General features: G+C 51.9%; 1 protein-coding gene across 6 annotated transcripts in view; it reads right to left on the bottom strand.

The window, feature by feature from the left end:
- Positions 1–22,182, bottom strand: part of adcy2a (adenylate cyclase 2a) — a 157,658-nt gene that overhangs the window by 48,969 nt on the left and 86,507 nt on the right. Inside the window, exons 1-2 of one of the 6 annotated variants that reach the window (XM_057339808.1) lie at positions 11,676–11,768; positions 8,260–8,365 (exon numbers count right to left, since the gene is read on the bottom strand). The exons of 4 other annotated variants lie outside the window; for them this stretch is intronic. In XM_057339808.1, coding sequence (XP_057195791.1) covers positions 8,260–8,334 — 75 coding nt within the window. In that variant the 5' untranslated portion in view covers positions 8,335–8,365; positions 11,676–11,768. Of the gene's footprint in view, positions 1–8,259; positions 8,438–11,675; positions 11,769–22,182 lie in introns of those variants that run through there. One more of the 6 variants, XM_057339807.1, reaches the window with a different exon arrangement.

Raw genomic sequence — 22,182 nt, 5'->3', positions numbered from 1 at the left:
GAGCTCATGTAGGAAATATACAGAAATTGAAGGACACTTTACAGTCTTTAATGCTAAGTTATAAATTAAATGCAGAAGAATTCTCATTAAAGCTACAAAATCACATTGATTTCTTCTTTTATTTTGTTCTTTGATTAACATTAGTGACAGGAGTCACAGCAGCACGTTTAAGAGCGTGGCCCCTTTAAGAGCTGTCTCAGAACGCAGATCTGACCGTCACCGCACTCCCATTTTCACAACACTTTGCATTCATTTAAGATTTTATTTTACACTTTGAAGTCTGTGCTTAAGAAAATGCTAGACAAAACGGGCTTTCTGACATAATCTTGTATGGTTTTATCCATTCAAGCACGAAAGAGAGCTTAACACGGATGCGCTGTCTGACAGAGATTCACCGACGCAGCCTTCAGCCCATGACTGTATACACCAGACTGGACCTCGCGTTGCGTTTTGCCGCGTCCCACAGTTTAGAAGCCGTCTATCTTCATTGAACGCGTCAAAGCAACTGTTTCAAATCGCGCTTAAGTGGTTTAAAAGCCTGTACACGAATAAGAGCGTGATTACATAAAGTAACGCTAGACAAAGGATGTCAAAACAAACGGATGTTGCGTTAATTGCGATAAATATTTTCTGACGCGTTAATTTGAAAAAATTAATCGCATGCGTTAACGTTGACAGCCCTAATTAATATCTTTGATTATATACATATACATTCTGCCATGTTTATATTGTCATACGACACATACGTTTGTTGACCTATGATATGTTTGGCTGTCTGTACATTATGCCGCTTATTAGACGGCTACTTACCTCATAAGTAAGTAACTGTACATTAAATATTGATTTAAAATATTTTATTACCTTGTTTTTAACGAATGCAGACCTTCCGCAAGAAAACCTGGTTTAAAAGTATGACATGACGTTCAAATGCCAGGAAAAGCCATTTGATTTAATCATTTGTAAATATAATGTCATGTTATTAAAGAACATATTTATATTTCAGTTTTGCGTAATATTAAATTGTGCCTGTCAAAATTATTTGCAGCATCCAGGTTACCATGTGCTGTTAGTTTTTAGCAGTCGTTATCTTGGAATATCAGCCCTTGGAATGTAGTGATTGGCCAATCCGAATCAAGTATTCCGCCTTTTAATAAACAGAAAACAACCACAAAAATATTTACTCAGGTGTTGGTAAACAATTACAATTTCATCTTAATTGCATCGCTTTTCCAGTTTTTCTCTTTATGATTCGCACATATTTCCCATACAAGTCTGCAAGTAAGCATATCAAACACAGGAATTGTTTTAAGAGCAAACACAGCTCATTTCTATGTACAGTAAACAGTCTCATAACAGATTATACTTTATTCCCAAAACTGCCAAATGTGTAAATGTAGGATGCGAATGCATAAAACAGCTCCAAACCCATCTCCTCGTATTATCAGCAGGTATATGACAAGTCCAAAGACCTGCAGTTTACTACAAACAGTGTTATAAATTAGCTGTAAAAGATTTACAGCAGTCATCAGCTGGCTAGGATGAAATCACAGATGATTCATTTGTGTCAGAGAGGCGGCGAAGCTTCGTATTATTCAGATTTATGACATGAGTGGGATTTTCCACAGGAGAGATTCTGCCTCCTGACTGATGGGTGGAGAATCTGTTTGTATTAATACATGACAATGTGATTCCAGTTGGGGTTTGAGCTATGTTTAAAAAGAAGTGTATATGTTTATACTGCGACTTTGCACCTGTGAAGCGGACATCACCAAAGTAGATGCTTTACAAAGCAACTTCCAAGTTGGTGTTACACATAAATCATAAACGCCCCAAGGACTAACGCTGAAAAATATTAACAAGTATTGTTAAAATGCAACACAATTATGTGTTGACAATGAAGAGAAATGGCTTATATTTTGAAAATCTAAATGTCCTGAATGTCCTAAAGGAAATCAGTTGGCCCTTGTGTTTATATGCGTTTGGAATCAGAAATGAAACCACAATGAAGAATCATATTGATAAACAACAGGATTATCTAGTTAAGCCGAAAAGCCACCTCAAGAGAAATATCCAGGGAAAAGCCACAGTGAGCTATCTACAATCATCAGTTTTAATGAACCAAGATACTCTACAATCTATACAATCAAACCTAATTTAAAGGAGTAGTTAACTTTAAAATTCAAATTGCATGATAATTCACTCACCCACAAGCCGTCAGTGTGTTTATTTCTTCTGTAGAAAACAAATTGTAGAGCGTTTTGAAGCTGCGATGAAACTGATATTTGGACCTTAACCAACAGCCCCCCGTTGAAGTTCATTATATGGAGAAGAACCCTGGAAAGCTTTCCTCATAAGCCTCAATTTGTTTTCGACAGAAGAATTAAACACACGGACAGCTTGTATGACGTGTGTTATGAGGAAAAGGTCGGAGTCAGATGCAGGGTCAAACAAGGGGTTTATTACAGAAAAATCCACAGAATATCACACACCAGGAGAAACCTTAATAAAGAGCAGGACAAGGCTCGAGCGCTCGGACACGTAATAATAGGGGAATGATACCATGAACCAAGAGTAACTCACTAGCGTAGGAAAGAGTTTGTTTAATCCGGAGGCCGTTGCGAAATCCCAGAGGGAGAGTCTGAGAGAAGTTCCGTGTAAATAAACCCCGAAGGGAGAGTACGTGAAAAGTTCTGTGTGACAACACAGAAGGCGTATCCATGCGATGCTCCGTGTAACAGCCCCGAAGGGCAAATCCGTGAAAAGCTCTGTGTAACAACCCAGAAGGCATATCCGTGAGATGCTCCGTGTAACAGCCCCGAAGGGCAAATCCGTGAAAAGCTCTGTGTAACAGCCCAGAAGGCGTATCCGTGAGATGCTCCGTGTAACAGCCCCGAAGGGCAAATCCGTGAAAAGCTCTGTGTAACAGCCCCATAGGGCAAATCCGTGAAATGCTCCGAGCAGCTAGCCAGAGAAAAGAGTCTGCGTGGCCACCTTGAGGATGAATGGTGACACTCCCGAACCGATCCCGGAGAGAGAGAGAGAATTCCTCCGGTATGGGTGAATAGTGGTTCCTCCAGCAAGAAGCCTCCGGGCGTCCAGGGAAATAACTCCACACAGCCAGCCAGAAGGAAACCCGAACTCGCCAGACCAGCACCACTCTGGAGAAACAGTGGGACACCGGGCAGGGTGCAAAGAGCTCTGGAGCCTGGACGAACAAACAATATTAGAGACTCGACAAGACAAGACTAGAACTAACGGCAAGACTAAACAGGAAACAAGACTAGAAAGCTAACGACTGGAAGTCAGCGAATAGTAAACTAACGGACTGACAAGGAAGCGAGAGAATGCAGGAGGTTAAATAGAGAGAGACTAGATAGCGGGAGTGGAAACCGGTGTGAGGAGATTAGCTTGAGTGAGAACAGGTGTGTCGTGAAGAGAATAACGAGGGAGGCGGAATCTATACACAAACACCCAGCACAAGGCGAGCTGTCAAACTCTCCTCACTGTGCTAGACAAACACTAACATGTAAAAGACAGGACAAAACAAACAGGTGATCAGACCCGGGACCTGACAGTACCCCCCCCCCAGCAGCGCTCCCAAGTGCTCTAGGAGGGGGCTCACCTCGTCACCGATTGAAGTCCACGATCAGAGCCTGATCCAGGATGTCCCGGGACGGTACCCAACTTCTCTCCTCAGCACCATAACCCTCCCAGTCCACCAAGTACTGGACACCTCTGCCACGGCGTCGTATGTCTAGTAACTTCCTCACCGTGTAGGTGGGGGAGCCATCCACTAGACGAGGGGGGGGGGAGTGGGACGATTGCTGGCAGGACAAAGTGGTGAGGAGACCACCGGTCTAACCCTGGAAACATGAAAAACAGGGTGGACCCGACCAAGAGTAGGGGGGAGTCTGAGTCTGACCGCCACTGGATTAACCACCTTGGAAATACGGAATGGACCAATTTACCTGGGTGCCAGCTTGCGAGAAGGTGCCCGGAGAGGCAGGTCCTTGGTAGACAGCCATACCCGTTGACCACACACATAGGTAGGAGGAGAGGACCGGTGGCGATCAGCTGCTGCTTTGGTCTGTATTGCGGTCTGGGCCAAGAGCCCTCTGGCCTTCTCCCAGGTGTGGCGGCAGCGCTGGACGAAAGTCAGAGCCGACGGAACTGCAGCGTCGGGTTTCTGAGACGGAAACAGGGGAGGATTATAACCCAGGGAACACTTGAAGGGAGACATACCTGAAGCTGATGACGGGAGGGAGTTGTGGGCGTACTCTACCCACGAGAGCTGAGAGCACCAGGAACTCGAGTAGTTGGATGTCAGACAGCGGAGCATTCTTCCAAGATCCTGGTTGGCCTGCTCGCATTGCCCGTTGGTCTGCGGGTGAAAACCAGACGACAGACTCGCTGAGGCCCCGATCTGTCTACAAAATTCTCTCCAGAATCGGGAAGTAAACTGAGGACCCCTATCGGACACAATGTCGACCGGCAAGCCATGGAGGCGGAAGATGTGATCCACCATCAGTTGAGCAGTCTCCCGGGAGGAGGGGAGCTTGGGGAGGGGAACAAAATGGACCGCCTTGGAGAAGCGATCCACTACCGTGAGAACCACGGTGTTACCGCAGGATCGGGGAAGCCCTGTGATGAAATCAAGGGCGACGTGAGACCAGGGGCGTGAGGGTATGGGTAAAGGGCGGAGTAGACCAGTGGGCGGGCGGTTGGGTGTCTTGCATTGAGCACAGGTCGGGCAGGCCAACACGAACTGTCTGACATCATTGGCCACAGATGGCCACCAAAAACGTTGACTGATGGCAGCCAACGTTCCCTTATTACCTGGATGGCAGACCAGTTTAGACGAATGGCCCCACTGAAGGACCTCTGAGCACAACGTTGCCGGTAACCACAACCTGCCCGCCAGACACCCTGCCGGCACTTGCACCCCTCGACCGGCCGTTGTCACCCGCTGCTCGATACCCCAGGAGAGGGCCCCGATCACCATTCCCTTAGTGAGAATGGTCTCGACCGGGGCCTCCTCCCCGGCGGCCTCGAACTGACGGGAGAGAGCGTCCGGCTTATGGTTCTTAGACCCGGGCCGGTACGAGAGGGTGAAGTCAAAACGGCCAAAGAAGAGTGCCCAGCGGGCCTGGCGTGAGTTCAATCTCCTGGCTGAACGGATATATTCTAAATTTTTATGATCCGTTCAGACCAGGAATGGCTGCGCTGCCCCCTCCAACCAGTGATGCCACTCACCCAAGGCCAATCTTACTGCTAGCAGCTCTCGATTACCGATGTCATAGTTACGTTCAGCAGGGCTGAGGCGGTGAGAGAAGAAGGCGCAAGGGTGCACCTTCCCATCCTGGGCTGACCTCTGAGATAAGACTGCGCCGACCCCAACATCCGAAGCATCGACCTCAACAATAAACTGGAGCTCAGGATCTGGAATAGACAGAATAGGTGCAGAGACAAAACGGGACTTGAGTGAGTCAAAGGCTACCTGAGCTTCCTGATTCCACCTGAAGGGTACCTTGATGGAGGTCAATGCGGTAAGGGGCATGACCGTTTGGCCAAAATTCCTGATGAATCGCCTATAAAAGTTGGCAAAACCCAGGAAGCACTGCAGGGCCTTACAGGAGTCGGGGGTGGGCCATTCAGCGACAGCCTTTATCTTAGCAGGATCAGCCTTGATCCCCTTCGAGGAAATTATGTGGCCAAGGAACGTAACTGACTCGGCATGGAATTCGCACTTCTCCGCCTTAACAAACAACTGGTTCTCGAGTAAACGCTGGAGAACCTGTCTAACGTGCTGGGTGTGCACCTGGAGAGAGGGGGAAAAATTAAGTATATCATCCAAGTACACGAAGACAAATATGTTAATCATGTCACCCAGAACGCTATTGACCAGGTCCTGGAAGATGGCTGGGGCATTGGTTAGACCAAACGGAAGAACCCGGTACTCAAAATGTCCCGTGGGGGTGTTAAACGCCGTCTTCCACTCATCTCCCTCCCGGATACGGATGAGGTGATAGGCATTGCGGAGGTCTAACTTAGTGAAGACCCGGGCTCCCTGCAAGAGCTCGAAGGCAGAAGACATGAGAGGTAGGGGGTGCCTGTTCTTAATAGTGATGTCATTCAGCCCTCGATAGTCAATACAAGGTCGCAGGGAGCCGTCTTTCTTCTGGACGAAGAAAAAACCCGCACCAGCCGGGGAAAAAGAGCGACGGATGAGACCAGCGAGAAGCGCCTCCCGAATGTACTTGTCCATAGCCTCTCTTTCTGGACCAGACAGGGAGTAAAGGCGACCCTTGGGCGGAGAAGTGCCTGGGAGGAGGTGAATGGCGCAGTCGTAGGAGCGGTGAGGAGGAAGAGAGGTAGCCCGGGACTTGCTGAACACCATGCTGAGATCGTGGTACTCCACCGGTACGCCGGTGAGGTCAGCGGGCTGAACCTGCGGGGCATAAAACACAGAAACAGGAGACGAGGCAGGACCCAAACAAGACACATGACAAGACTGACTCCAAGAGAGAATAGAACTGTTCTTCCAGTCCACATGAGGATTGTGCTGTACAAGCCAAGGATGTCCCAGAACGATAGGGTTCTTGGGAGAATCGAGGATGTACAGCAAATGCTCTCATGGTGGTTACCAAATAAGAGCAGACTTACACTGGGAGTGACATGTGTGACGGTAGTGAGGCGGCTGCCGGCCAGCGACCAGGCCTCGATGGGTTCGGCGAGGGGTACGGTCGGAATCCTCCACTTCTGAGCCATGGCTGCATCAATGAAATTTCCCTCGGCCCCAGAGTCGAGTAAGGTGTGGCCGGTGTGGGAGATGCCCTGGAAGAGCAGTCTACAGGGTAACTGGGCACGACCAAAAGGAGAGTTTGAGCAAGGAATGGCGCCCACCAGGACTCTCCGTCTTACCGGTGGGCACGGTCTTTTACTGGACACTGGATGGCGAAGTGACTGGGTTTGCCGCAATATAGGCAGAGTCCCTGGGCCACGCGTTGTTGTTTCTGCTGGGTGGAGAGGCGAAGTTGCCCCAACTGCATGGGTTCTGTAACAGGAGAAGTAGTTGATGGGGTATCACTGGATGAAGAGGCCTGGGAACGCCAGGAGAGGTTAGAGAGGCGGCGTTGTCGCTGTAGCGTGAGTCGACCCTCTACTCGAAGAGCGAGATCAATAAGTGCCTCGAGTTCCTTAGGCATGTCTAGAGCTGCCAGCTTGTCAGCGATGCCATGATTCAGGCCCTCCAGGAAGCGGGCGCACACTGCGCTTGCGTTCCAGTCACACGTCGCTGCCAGCGTTTTGAGGCGGATGGCATAGTCAGTTACTGATCCCCCTTTCTGTGTTAGGCGGGATAACAGAGCGGCGGCTTCATCTCCCCGAGCTGTGCGGTCAAACAAATTCACCAACTCTGTGCGGAAGTCCTCGAAGGTGGAGCAGAAAGAGGTCTTGGCATTCCATACAGTCACTCCCCATTCACGGGCCCAGCCAGAGAGAAGAGTCAGAACATAAGCCACTTTAGAAGTTTCTGAGGCATAGCGATGTGGCTGCAGGGTGAAGACTAAGGCGCACTGAGATAAGAATGCTTGGCAGGAATTGGGATCACCGTCATAAGTAGGTGGGTTATTGGCGTGTGGTTCGGGCTCTTGGCGACTGGCGGCAGCGGCAACCGCACCCAGTCGGAGTTCGTCGAGTTGGGCCGCGAGCTCGGAGATCTGGGTATTAATAGCCCCCACCTCTTGGACGGTAGTGTTTAGCTGGGTACTCTGCTGTCCCAGCATAACTCCCTGCTGAGCGAGGGCGGAGCGGAGGGAATCTGAACCTGCTGACTCCATACTGGTTCAGTCTGTTCTGTTATGAGGAAAAGGCCGGAGTCAGATGCAGGGTCAAACAAGGGGTTTATTACAGAAAAATTCACAGAATATCACACACCAGGAGAAACGCCTTAATAAAGAGCAGGACAAGGCTCGAGCGCTCGGCCACGTAATAATAGGGGAATGATACCATGAACCAAGAGTAACTCACTAGCGTAGGAAAGGGTTCGTTTAATCCGGAGGCCGTTGCGAAATCCCAGAGGGAGAGTGTAACAAGAATAACACACAGAGTAGGAAGGAAGAGGCTGGAATCAGGGATCACTACTGCTGGCCAGAAGCCTTTTTATTTCCACCGCACACACACACAAAGTCACACTGGCGTCTTCCACGCCCGTCTTATCTCCACTTCACCACAGGTACGCTACAACCTTCTCCGGCTCACTTCCGGGTTTCTGTCCGTGCTTCTCGCCTGTTCAGCAGCAGTAGTCCCAGTCTCTCCCCTCCAACGACTCTCCATCAGTGGCTTTTATCTCTCCCCACGCCACTTGCTGGAACGAGACACAGGTGTACGTGATTCTCGTCTGCCACACTCAATCACCGCTCGTCTCCCCACTCTCTCTCCCGCTGCAGACTTCGCTGAACCACGCCCCTTCTGCCACATACCCCCACCGCCCGACTCAGGCCGGGGAGCCATCCGGCCTGCAGCCTCCCCCCCCCCCTCCTGGAGAGGAAGTCAGCCACAGCCATCTGTGCACCCGGCCTGTGGATCACCTTGAATTTGAAAGGTTGAAGGGCTAGATACCACCGGGTGATCCGGGCGTTGGTATCCTTCATGCGGTGGAGCCATTGGAGAGGGGCGTGGTCCGAACAGAGGGTGAATTCTCGCCCCAAGAGGTAATATCTGAGGGTGAGGACGGCCCACCTGATGGCCAAACACTCCTTCTCAATGGTGCTGTACCTCGCTTCCCTCTTGGACAGCTTGCGGCTGAGGTACAGCACCGGCCGTTCCTCACCCTCCACCTCCTGGGACAGGACGGCACCCAGCCCCCTGTCCGACGCGTCGGTCTGCAGAGAAAAAGGAAGAGAAAAGTTAGGAGACTGTAGGAGCGGTCCGCCGCACAGAGCAGCCTTCACTTGGTTAAAGGCCTGCTGGCACCGCTCCGTCCACTGGACCGGGTCTGGTGCCTCCCTTTTAGTGAGGTCAGTCAGCGGGTTGGTGAGCTCCGAATATTTAGGTACAAACCTCCTATAATATCCCGCCAACCCCAGGAACTGCCTCACCTCCTTTTTGGTCTTGGGCCTCGGGCAGGCTGCAATCGCTGCTGTCTTATTAATTTGGGGACGCACCTGCCCGTGTCCCAAGTGGAAGCCCAGATACCTGACCTCCACCCGCCCAATTGCGCACTTCTTTGGATTCGCCGTGAGCCCGGCCTCCCTCAGCGACCTCAGGACCGCCCTCAGATGCACCATATGCCGCTGCCAATCGTTGCTGTGTATGATAATATCATCCAGATAGGCAGCGGCGTATGTCGCATGGGGCCGGAGGACCCGATCCATGAGACGCTGGAAGGTGGCCGGAGCCCCGAACAAACCGAACGGAAGTGTCACGAACTGGTGCAAACCAAACGGCGTGGTGAAGGCTGTCTTTTCTTTGGATACTGGTGTTAGGGGGATCTGCCAGTACCCTTTTGTCAAATCCAGTGTCGAATAAAAATGAGCAGCACCGAGCCGGTCCAACAATTCGTCGACTCGCGGCATCGGGTAAGCATCGAATTTTGAGACGGTGTTAACTTTACGATAGTCCACACAGAACCTAACCGAGCCGTCCGTTTTTGGCACCAAAACTATCGGGCTCGCCCAGTCACTGGTGGACTCTTCTATTACTCCCAAGTCTAACATAGCCTCTAATTCTGCCTGAACCACCTTTTTTTTGTGTTCAGGTAACCGGTAGGGTCTACTACGCACCACTACCCCAGCCTCGGTTTCGATATGGTGCTGTATGAGGTTCGTCCGGCCCGGAAGGGAAGAGAACACGTCGGCAAACTCCGCCTGCAGGCGGGCCAGGTCAGTGAGTTGCGAGGGTGAGAGGTGGTCTCCCCCTGGGGCCAGGGCAATGGATTGTGGTTTTACATTTGCCTCCGGCCCGAGATCCTCCTCCGCGGACACCACCGTCGCCATCATCACTGCCTCCACCTCGCTCCATTTTTTTAGGAGATTGAGGTGGTAGATTTGACGTGCCCCTCCCCTATCTGATCGGATAACCTCATAATCGAGATCGCCAACTCGCCGTGTGACCTCGAACGGTCCTTGCCACTTTGCAAGTAATTTGGAGGAAGACGTTGGGAGCAACACAAGCACTTTCTCTCCCGGTGTGAATTTTCTCAGGCTAGAACCCCGGTTATACAGACGGCTCTGTTTGTCCTGGGCCTGTAGCAAATTCTCCAGAGATAGCCGCCCCAGTGTCTGAAGTTTTGCTCTCAGGTCCAAGACATACTGAATTTCGTTTTTACTCGATGAAGGTCCGTCCTCCCAAGTCTCCTTCAGGACATCGAGAACCCCTCGGGGTTGACGCCCATACAGAAGCTCGAAAGGGGAAAACCCTGTGGAGGCTTGGGGGACCTCCCGTACTGCAAATAAGAGGGGTTCTAACCACTTATCCCAATTCTTGGCGTCCTCGTGTACGAATTTACGAATCATAGTCTTCAACGTGCGATTAAATCGTTCCACGAGCCCGTCCGTTTGTGGGTGGAAAACGGTGGTGCGAATCGATTTAATGCCTAATAACTCGTAAAGTTCGCGTATCGTACGTGACATGAACGCCGTGCCTTGATCCGTGAGGATCTCACGGGGGATCCCCACCCGGGAGATGATACGAAACAGTGCCTCCGCCACACTCTTGGCAGAAATGTTACGGAGCGGCACTGCCTCGGGGTACCGTGTTGCATAGTCCACCAGGACCAATGCAAAACGGTAGCCTCGTGCAGATCGCTCTAATGGCCCGATGAGGTCCATACCAATTCTATCGAAGGGAACCTGCATCAACGGAAGAGGGCGCAAAGGCGCTTTTGGGGTGGCCGGTGGGTTCACCAACTGACATTCACGGCAAGACGCGCACCACCTGCGCACGTTGTCGTGAATGCCCGGCCAAAAGAATCGGGCCATAAGACGATTTAGTGTATTGCCCTGCCCTAAATGACCTGCCATAGGGTTACTATGAGCCGCCTGGAAAAGCATTTCCCGACGGCTCTTTGGAATCAATAGCTGGGTTATATCCTCTTTTGTCTGAGTGTCTTGGGTCACTCGATATAACCGATTATTCCTGATAGCAAAATACGGATAGGAGGGAGGACGTGCAGGCTGAACCGGCTGCCCGTCAATGGATGCGACCTGCTCAAACGCCCGTTTCAGCGTCGCATCCTGCGCCTGCTCCAGGGGGAAATCATCGCGATCCGAGAGGAGTAACCTCTCGATCTCGTGCGTCTCCCCCGAGTCAGGTGCCGACGGACCCGGTTCCACGCTGCCCGCGTGCACGCAACCCCGCCTACCGGGCTTCTTCTTTACCCAAGAGACATCCGCACAAAGCAGTCCCAACAATTTCGGAAAAGCCGGCCAATTCGTCCCCAGAATTAGCGGATGTCTGAGGTGGGGATTAACCGCCACCTCCACACTATGCTTTTTTCCCCTAAATTTAATAGGCAGCCTCAACAGAGGGTACTTTACCACATCCCCGTGCACACACCGCACCTGAACCTCGCGGCACTTACCCCCTGACGCGAGCCGAACCAGATTTTGGTGGATGGAGGTCTGGTTACAACCTGAATCCACCAACGCCTGGTAGGTACCCCCCCCAATACTCACGGGTATCTGGTACAGGCCAGCCGGACCAGGGGCAGCCCGCGGCGTGTCAGGGACCCGGATCAAAGTCCCCACCTCCATCACCGGACACCGATCGATAAAGTGATCCGGATCCCCGCAACGCCAACAGGCCGGCCCAGACCTTCCCGCCGCCCTGGCGGCAGTGGGTGTGACAGACGGCTGGCGTGGGGAGACCGGGACCGTCGGGGCGGTATCCGTGGCCTCCACGGCGGAAGGACGCGTAGACATAGCGCTCCCCCCCTCCATCAGTCCCGATCCATACCCTCCTCGACCCCGAGGAGGGCCTCTTCCTAGGAAAGGCAGCCGGGTCCGAGGCGCGGCTACCGGCCGGTTCGTTGGTGGTGGTAGGGTGCGAGGTGCGGAGAGAGACACTGCGGGGAGAGACTCCCCGATTCCAGGGCACGCGACCAGGTGATCCTCCGCCAACTGGATGGCTGAGTCCAGCGACGCCGGCCGGTGGCACTGGACCCACCCCGCCGTCTTCCGGGGCAGGCAGGTGATGAACTGTTCCAGTACCACCTTGTCGATGATGTCCCCAACGCCGCTTCCCTCAGCCACCAGCCATTTCCGGCAGGAGTCCCGGAGCTGCTGAGCTAGCAGGTAGGGCCGCCCGGCTTCTGCCAACCCCAGCGACCGGAAGCGCTGTCGGTGTTGCTCTGGGCTCCGGCCGACCCGCTGCAGGATCGCCTTCTTCAGCTCCGCATACACCAGGAGGCTCTCTGGGGGAAGTTGTTGGGCCGCCACTTGCGCCTCACCGGAGAGAAGGGGTATCAACCGGAGGGCCCACTGGTCCCTTGGCCATTCACTCGACTCGGCGGTCCGCTCGTAGAGTTCCAGGAACGCCTCGGGATCGTCGTGCGGGCCCATCTTCTGCAGGATCAGATGGATCGGTGGGGCTGGTCCGCTGGTACCTCCCCCTTGAGCCCCCCGGTGCATCCAGCTCCGGAACGCCTCGCGGTCCTCCTGTTGAGCCCGCAGGATCGCCTGGAACCGGCTGTCCTGGTCCTCCCGCAGCTGTAACAGGGCCCGGTGTTGTTCCTGGTGGAGGACCGCGAGGGACGTAATCACCTCCGCAAACGGCGAGGTCGGCGGATTCATCCCCCCGGCCGCGGCACTCCTGCTTCCTTCCATCCCGGGTTTCGGCACCACTGTAACAAGAATAACACACAGAGTAGGAAGGAAGAGGCTGGAATCAGGGATCACTACTGCTGGCCAGAAGCCTTTTTATTTCCACCGCACACACACACAAAGTCACACTGGCGTCTTCCACGCCCGTCTTATCTCCACTTCACCACAGGTACGCTACAACCTTCTCCGGCTCACTTCCGGGTTTCTGTCCGTGCTTCTCGCCTGTTCAGCAGCAGTAGTCCCAGTCTCTCCTTTGCAACGACTCTCCATCAGTGGCTTTTATCTCTCCCCACGCCACTTGCTGGAACGAGACACAGGTGTACGTGATTCTCGTCTGCCACACTCAATCACCGCTCGTCTACCCACTCTCTCTCCCGCTGCAGACTTCGCTTAACCACGCCCCTTCTGCCACAGAGAGTCTGAGAGAAGTTCCGTGTAAATAAACCCCGAAGGGAGCGAAAAGTTCTGTGTGACAACCCAGAAGGCGTATCCGTGCGATGCTCCGTGTAACAGCCCCGAAGGGCAAATCCGTGAAAAGCTCTGTGTAACAACCCAGAAGGCGTATCCGTGAGATGCTCCGTGTAACAGTCCCGAAGGGCAAATCCGTGAAAAGCTCTGTGTAACAACCCAGAAGGCGTATCCGTGAGATGCTCCGTGTAACAGTCCCGAAGGGCAAATCCGTGAAAAGCTCTGTGTAACAGCCCAGAAGGCATATCCGTGAGACGCTCCGTGTAACAGCCCCGAAGGGCAAATCCGTGAAAAGCTCTGTGTAACAGCCCCGAAGGGCAAATCCGTGAAATGCTCTGAGCAGCTAGCCAGAGAAGAGAGTCTGCGTGGCCACCTCGAGGATGAATGGTGACACTCCCGAACCGATCCCGGAGAGAGAGAGAGAATTCCTCCGGTATGGGTGAATAGTGGTTCCTCCAGCAAGAAGTAGGGAAGCGGAAGCCTCCGGGCGTCCAGGGAAATAACTCCTCACAGCCAGCCAGAAGGAAACCCAACTCGCCAGACCAGCACTGCTCTGGGGAAACAGTGGGACACCGGGCAGGGTGCAAAGAGCTCTGGAGCCTGGACGAACAAACAATATTAGAGACTCGACAAGACAAGACTAGAACTAACGGCAAGACTAAACAGGAAACAAGACTAGAAAGCTAACGACTGGAAGTCAGCGAATAGTAAACTAACGGACTGACAAGGAAGCGAGAGAATGCAGGAGGTTAAATAGAGAGAGACTAGATAGCGGGAGTGGAAACCGGTGTGAGGAGATTAGCTTGAGTGAGAACAGGTGTGTCGTGAAGAGAATAACGAGGGAGGCGGAATCTATACACAAACACCCAGCACAAGGCGAGCTGTCAAACTCTCCTCACTGTGCTAGACAAACACTAACATGTTTAAAACAGGACAAAACAAACAGGTGATCAGACCCGGGACCTGACAACGTGTTTTAATTTTAGTTTTATTCATATTTTAAATTTGCTTTTATTTTTAGATTTTAAGTTTTTATGTTCAGGTTTTAGCTATTTTTTGTGTATGCTTTTGTCATTTTATAATTTATTTGTTTATTTTTTATGTTGATATATAAGATTAATTAATTTTTATTTTAGTTTTTGTTTATTAATGTAATGTTAGTGCTTTAAACTTATTTCAGTTTATTTTTGACGCAACGTTTAAATTTTTAGGTCAATATTTTATTTGATTTCAATAAACAGAAGAGTTTTCAATTTTTTAATTTTAATAAACTAAAATAACCTTGTGAATTATCATGAATTTTTTTATTTTAAAGTGAAATATTCCTTTAACTAGTTTAAACAGCTGAAAAGTAGGTAGGTACAATTTAATTCTATTTATTTTGCAACACTAATAATTATATGGTACCAGAAGTATGCATATAGCAAACCATCATGTAACTTAACAGGTAAAAGAGAAAACATTGGCACAGGACTCATGACCCAATACTGGGTGTTGTGCAGGATTTAAATTTAATCTTCAACATTCATTTTAATGTGTATGTATATTAGTAATAAACATGGGCGTGTCCAGGATTTTATACATGGGGTGGAAAAGGGGAACAAGAGCACAATGAGGGGTGGCAACCTAAACATATAAATCTTCATTTTCGCTGTTGCATTGTCAGGATTAGGAATATTATAGATTCCTAATTATTGATCCCTATTATAGTTTGGTTCAGATATTTTTTTCTGATTAAAATTTCTGAAAAATAGTTTCATTTAACTTTTACCAGTTTTTGCCTACATTAAAATGCAGAGGGTTTAGGTGATGATTATGATGATTACTTCTTTCTTACAATAGAAAAGGAATAAATAGTGTTCACATAAATTGTTCAGGGAAAAGGTGAATTCTTCCCTCAGAGGATTTGTACATGTTGTTTCAAAGCAGTTTTACAAAGGTCACAAATAGTGCCTTAAAAACAGTAACATCTCTAGTCTGTTTCCCAGCACAATTCAATCCAAACGTTGGTAATTTATATTGTTATTTCTGAAAGACAACTGCAGAAACTTGATAGTTCATTGCTGATCATGGCTGTTTAAACAGTTTTGAATTTGATCTAAAATCCTGAAAGAAAATTATTATTTATTTTCCAGGCTATATCATATATATAAAAACAGACACTGTATGTATAAAGAATAAATATGAATATATACACAAACGTGCAGTCGAGTAAAGCTGTTTATGACAGACGGATCTCTCGAGATCAGATTGAGAGATGTAGTCTTCACTTCCTAGCATGCACTGCTGCGGCTCTTTCTTGTCCAGCAGCGCACACTTTATTTACTTTTAAACGGATGTGATGGTTTTATCTTGTACAGCTACAGACACTTTGTGGCATCATTTGTATGTCGAATTAGCCGCTAACAGCTTTAACGCTACACACCACTAGAACTTTAACTTTACACTTTGCCTTGGGCAGTGATTTAAATAAAGAAATAGGCTATGCAAGAATGCGCTTTCATATTGAACTCGTTGAGGTAGAGGTGGGTCACAAGTATCGGAACAGTGGGGCGCGTTCCATATGGATCACAGATCAACCACAGTCCGCTGGCCCACAAGATTTTATTGTAACAGTAAACAGGTTTTACTGCTACTATTGCTTTGGTATATTTGATGTGTGGAGATTTACATTCTCACCTACATGCCTCTGGAGAAGCGCATTTTTCTTTCGACTCAATTATGCAATTATGCTGCCACTCCTGTCTGAGGATACACGCTGTGATCAGCCTGCTCAAACGCCGGCAGACACGCATCTCTGTATTCATTTGCAATTTTGAGCAAAAATAACGCTCTCCATAAACCTAATCCAAAAACTGTTTGTACATTACATTAGTACCCAAGTCGTGACTCTATGGTCAGCTATGGGGTGGCAACAGAGGGGGCAAAGCACATTTTCAGGCTGGCAGCTGCCACCCGGTGCCACCCCTGTGGACACGCCACTGGTAATAAAATGCGCGTCACGGTCGTATTATTCTCACACTAAAGAAAGCTGTTGTTGTCACATCTGCTGAACTTCTATCTGTAAAAGTGAAATGTACGTGACTGTCCAATACAGGCACTATGCCTAATGCAAGTTTTACAATTATTAGTAAGATTTCATGAAAAGAAGATATTTTCATTGTATGCGTTAAATTGAGTGGATTTTGAAACTCATTAAAATAACAAATTCAGAAGCAGCTGTTACTAAAGGTCAAAACTGTTGAATTTTTGTGACCTCACAGTGCTCATGTGCTGTTGTAAAATGTAAAGTCAATAGAGTTTCAGCACTATAGATGGACACACATATTTTTCACCAATCACATTACACGGTTATACATGTTAAAGTCCCCAATGTGGTGAAAATTAGGTTCCCTTTCTGTCGGTCTCTCGACGTTGTGTCGAACCGACAGATGGGGTTCGTCCTTGAGAACCAATCACTTCCGACTTCTTAGAAAAGGCCAATGAAAATTGGCGAATGAAATTTGCATGCCGGACTCCGCCCCCGGATATCCGGGTATAAAAGGGAGACGGCGTGCCTCATTCATTCACCTTTTGTTCTTCGGAGCCTTCGCTCGTGATCAACAGACTTCGCTACAAGACTGCCGGCTCTACGACGTGGTGCAGCGGACTGTCCCTTCCTGCAGCGACTTCCCCTGGGCGTCTCGGCGGTTCCAGAAGTGTTCGAGTTTTTTCTCTAAAAGAGCAAATTTCTCCAGCGTGGCATGTCCCGCTGTTCTCTTGGGTGCAACACACTCATCGAGGAGGGGGACGGACACGATGTCTGCTTCCAGTACGCTGGGGCAGATATTGTGGATACGTCCTGCCCGCACTGCGGGCGGCTGACGATTCAGACGTTGCGTCACGGGTGGCTGTGTTCCCACGGGACTCAGCCACCACCTTGTCTGCTTCCCGTTCCGTGACGGCAGGACTACGGCCCTGCCGCCCGCTACGGCGAGCAGCGAGGGTGATATGAGGATTACTGTGAGCGCTAATCCGTCAGCCACTGGCTCGCGGACCGTTCGCACCTCGCCTTGCTCGTCTGACCGTTCCCCATAAGACGGTCCGCCGTCTTATTCCTCAATCACGTATCGGACACGGTACGTGATGATGAGATGTCTGTTGCAGCATCGGAGGGTGACTTACTGGCATCAGACTCCGACGATTCCTTGAAGCTCCCTCCCTCGGGGGGTCGAGATCAGGAAGAAGCGGATGTCGAAATGTCAGCCATGCTTTCCCGGGCCGCCGGCATTGGGTTGCGGTGCACCGCACTGCCTCTCCCAACGCTCGCGGCTGGATACACGGTACATCGGGCTTGAGAGCGGCTCCAAGCCGCACTCGCCCTCAGTGCCGTGTTCCCCCGGAAGTGCATGAGGAACCTAGTACGACCTGGAACGCCCCCTTCGGCGCGTACACGTCAACTAGTTCCATCACCCTTTCTTCCCTCGATGGTGGGGCAGCTAGAGGATACGTCGATGTCCCCCCGGGGCTCGACCTAAACTCCCGTCCAAAGCACGTAGGCTTTTCGGCATCTGAGGTGTCGAGAGCTTACTCTGCTGCGGACCAAGCTGTCCCCTCTCTCCATGCTATGGCCTTCCTGCAGGCCAATGCGCTGAGAGAGCTCCACGAGGGTAAGACCGACCCAGCGCTTATGCAGGAACTCCGCGGCTTCACCGACCTCGCTCTCGGGCGAACAAGGTGATCGCGCGGGCCCTGGGTCGGGCGATGTCCACACTTGTGGTCCAGGAGAGACACCTCTGGCTGAACCTTGCACAGGTGAGTAACTCTGAGAAAGTCCGCTTTCTCGATGCACCCATCTCGCAAGGGGGGGCTGTTTGGTGATACTGTCGAGTTCGACAGTTAGGGAGCAGACAGAGGATATCACGTATGTCCTCCCCAGCCGCGACTCGACCGCCCTCTGGCCGCCGAGATCCCGTGCACCGTCTGCTTCCCAGCAGCCCTGGTCCTCTTCGAGACATCGAAGAGGAGACCACCACCCCATCAGCAGCCGCGGCGAAAGCCAATGCGGCCCTCATGGGAAGACCCCAGGGAGTTCGAGAATACCTTTCTAAAAGTTTTCTCCCTCTCTGGGCTTTTATCACAGCCGCTCTCACCCTCTACACGACGGTGTTCGGCAACTCGACGTTGCGTCACGGCGAGACCCAATGTCGAGGATAATCAGCAGCCTAAGCACTCTCAATCGACGGTGCTTTGTGCCACATCATCGTCTGGGTATTATCACAGCCGCTCTCACCCTCTACACGACGGTGTTCGGCAACTCGACGTTGCGTCACGGCGAGACCCAATGTCGAGGATAATCAGCAGCCTAAGCACTCTCAATCGACGGTGCTTTGTGCCACATCATCGTCTGGGTATTATCACAGCCGCTCTCACCCTCTGCACGACGGTGTTCGGCAACTCGACGTTGCGGCGAGACCCAATGTCGAGGATAATCAGCAGCCTAAGCACTCTCAATCGACGGTGCTTTGTGCCACATATCGTCTGGGTATTATCACAGCCGCTCTCACCCTCTACACGACGGTGTTCGGCAACTCGACGTTGCGGCGAGACCCAATGTCGAGGATAATCATCAGCCTAAGCACTCTCATTCGATGGTGCGTTGTGCTACATCTTCGCCAGACAGGTAAAACTGCAGAGCCGATCTCCTCCCCGGGGGTCCCCCCCACGGCGAGGGATCCGTACTGCCAGCCATCGAACCACCCCCGGGAGGTCGATGAAGCAGAACGTACCCCTAGCCTCCCTGTCGGTCCCTGGGAGCCTGACAAGAGCTTCCCAAACCGTCACGGTGACTACGGGATACGGTCCGTCTCGGCTACGCGATCCAACTCCCCGGACGCCCGCCCAAGTTTCGGGGCATCCTCTTAACCTCAGCAGAGGCAAGGATGCCCCGTGCTTCGGGCCGAGGTCGCCACCCCTCTGGTGAGGAAGCGATCGTGCTCGTCCCTCTAGCCGAGATGTTCAACGGGTTTTACAGCCCGTACTTCATCGTCCCCAAAAGAGCGGGGGTCGCTAGATCTGCGTACCCTGAACAGGCACCTACTCAAGCTGCCGTTCAGGATGCTCACGCAGAAGCGCATCCTGGCATCTGTCAGATGTCAAGATGGATTCATGGCAATCGACCTGAAGGACGCTTACTCTCATGTCTATTCCCCCTCGTCATCGCCCGTTCCTACGGTTCGCTTTCGAGGGTCAGGCATATTAGTACAGAGTCCTCCCCTTCGGTCTGTCCCTGTCCCCACGAGTCTTCACGAAGATCGTGGAAGCCGCCCTCACTCCCCTCAGGGAGAGAGGTGTGCGGGTACTAAACTATCTCGACGACTGGCTCATTTGACACACTCGTGAGATCTGTTATGTACACACAGGGACCTAGTGCTTCGGCACCTAGATCGATTGGGACCTCGGGTCAACCGAAAAAGAGCAGGCTCTCCTCTGTGCAGAGCATACTCTTTTTTGGTATGGAACTCAACTCCATTACAGCGCCACTGCGCTCAGTCAGTGTTGAACTGCCTGGAATATTTCAAGCAGTCAGCGGGAGGAGGCTCCTGGGTACATGGCATCCTCGACGGTGGTGATACCCCTCAGGTTGATGCACATGTGACCGCTCCAACACTGGCTACAGAGTCGAGTTCCCTGGAGGCGTGGCACACCGGCAGCAGGCGAATGGTGATTACGCTTTTTCTGCCGACGCACCCTAACCCCTTGGTCTTCAATGACCTTTTTCTACGGACGGGGGTCCCTCTCAGGCAGGCGAGGCGCGTCAGTCGACAGACGCCTCCCTGCAGGGTTGGGGTGCCGTGTGCAACAGGCACGCAGTGTCAGGGCGATGGACGGGCCCCCGCCTGCGCAGGCATATCAATTGCCTAGAGTTGTTGGATGTGCTACCCGCACTGAAGGGGTTACTACCCCTCGTGCGGAACAAGCACGTGCTGGTCCGGTCGGACTGCACAACTGCCGTAGCGTTTAACCGCCAGGGTGGCGTTCGCTTATGGCAGCTAACACGACTCGCCCGACGCCTCCTCCTGTGGAGTCCGCAGGGCCACACATATCCCAGGTGACCTGAAGCAGACAGCCGATGTGCTCTCTCGTCAGTTGACGCCTCGCGGAGAGTGGCGACTCCATCCCCGCGTAGCCAGCTCATTGGGGACAGTCAGGGCGGGCTCAGGTAGACCCCTTCGCCTCCCTGGACACCACCCATTGCCGCTAAAGTACTCCCTGCCGCGGCACGGAAGCTCTAGCGCACAGCTGGCCGTGGGACAAGCGGAAGTACGTCTTCCCCCAGTGAGCCTCATTGCACAGACCCTGTGCAAGGTCAGGGAAGAGGAGCATCAAGTGTACTAGTTGCGCCATACTGGCCCAACCGGACTTGGTTCTCGGAGCTAATGCTCTTGACGACAGCTCCCCCCGGCCGATTCCCCTGACGAAGGACCTGCTTTCCCAGGGGAAGGGCACGTTATGGCATCACGGGCCAGACCTCTGGAACCTCCATGTCTGGCCCCTGGACAGTACGAGGAGATCCTGAGTGGCCTAACCCCTGTGGCGGTTAAGACCACTACTCAGGCTAGGGCCCTGGCCACTAGGTGACAATTCGCCTAGTGGTGCCTCTTCTCATTCTGGTGCTCTTCTCGATGAGAAGACCCGCGGAGTTGCTTGATCAAGTGCGTGCGGTCCTTCCAGAGACTCGAGAATAATCTCTCCCCTTCCACACTGAACGTGTATTTAGCCGCTGTTGCCGCTCATCATGACCCTGATGACAGCACAACCTGATCATTTGGTTCCTAAGGGGCTTGGGAAGGCTACCATCTCGCCCATGCTCCGTACCCTCTTACGACCTTGATGCGGTCCTGGAGCCCCTCGGAGATGCCGCTCTTTCTCACTTCACGATGAAGATGGCTCTCGGGAGGACGCTCAAGAGGGTAGTGGACCTACAAGCATTCTCTGTGTCCATAGATTGCCGAGAACTCGGGCCCGGTTATTCTCATGCTATCCTGAGACCCCGGCCCGGCTACGTGCCCAAAGTTCCCACCTCTCCCCCGAGACACCAGGTGGTGAACTTGCAGGCGCTCCCCACCGGGGAGGAAGACCCAACCCCATCTGTGTTGTGTCCAGTACGCGCATCGCGCCTCTGCTTGGACCGCACGCAGAGACGCAGTAGCTCTGAGCAGCTCTTTGTCTGTTTTGGAGATCAGCTGGGAGGGCTGTCTCAAACAGAGTTGGCGCATTGGATCATGGACGCCGTCACTTGGCGTACCTGTCCTAGTTCGCCTTCGCCCACTGGGTGAGAGCTCTCTCCACACGGAGTACAGCCTCCTCGTGGGCACTGGCTGGCGCCTCTCTGGCAGACATCTGCAGAGCTGCGGGTTGGGCTACACCCATCACCTTCGCGAGGTCCTACAGCCTTCGCGTAAAACCGGTCAGCGAGTCTTGCGGGCATCAGGCAAGACCGGCGACCGGTAGGGTGTACGCCTATGACAGTATCTGACCCTAGGGGGTCAGCGTACTACTAGCCTCCCTTCTTCCCCCACTGGGTGAAGAACAGGCACTCTATCCATCACTAGCAAGCACCTCCTGTGGGCTGGCTGGGCAGAGCAGCCCTGCCCCTTAGGCCGGGTATCACCTGAGTTATTCGCAACATAGCTCTAACCGGACCTAGTGCTACCAGACGTTGCAACCCCCCAGCAGGGCGGTTCTGTCTGATGTATCCTCATGCTGGTTCCCACCTTGGTAACCCATGACCTCCTTAGGTGGACCTCCACCTCGCGGTTAACTCCTTCAGTCCGCACTTTCTTCCCATGAGTTCTCCCCCATTGGTGAGACCATGTTGGTATCTCCACTAGTCTCCTCCCTGTGGTAGGAA

This window comes from Triplophysa rosa, linkage group LG8 (genome assembly GCF_024868665.1).
Source record: "Triplophysa rosa linkage group LG8, Trosa_1v2, whole genome shotgun sequence".
Lineage (NCBI taxonomy): Eukaryota > Metazoa > Chordata > Actinopteri > Cypriniformes > Nemacheilidae > Triplophysa > Triplophysa rosa.
This window is presented reverse-complemented; position numbering and strand designations above follow the sequence as displayed.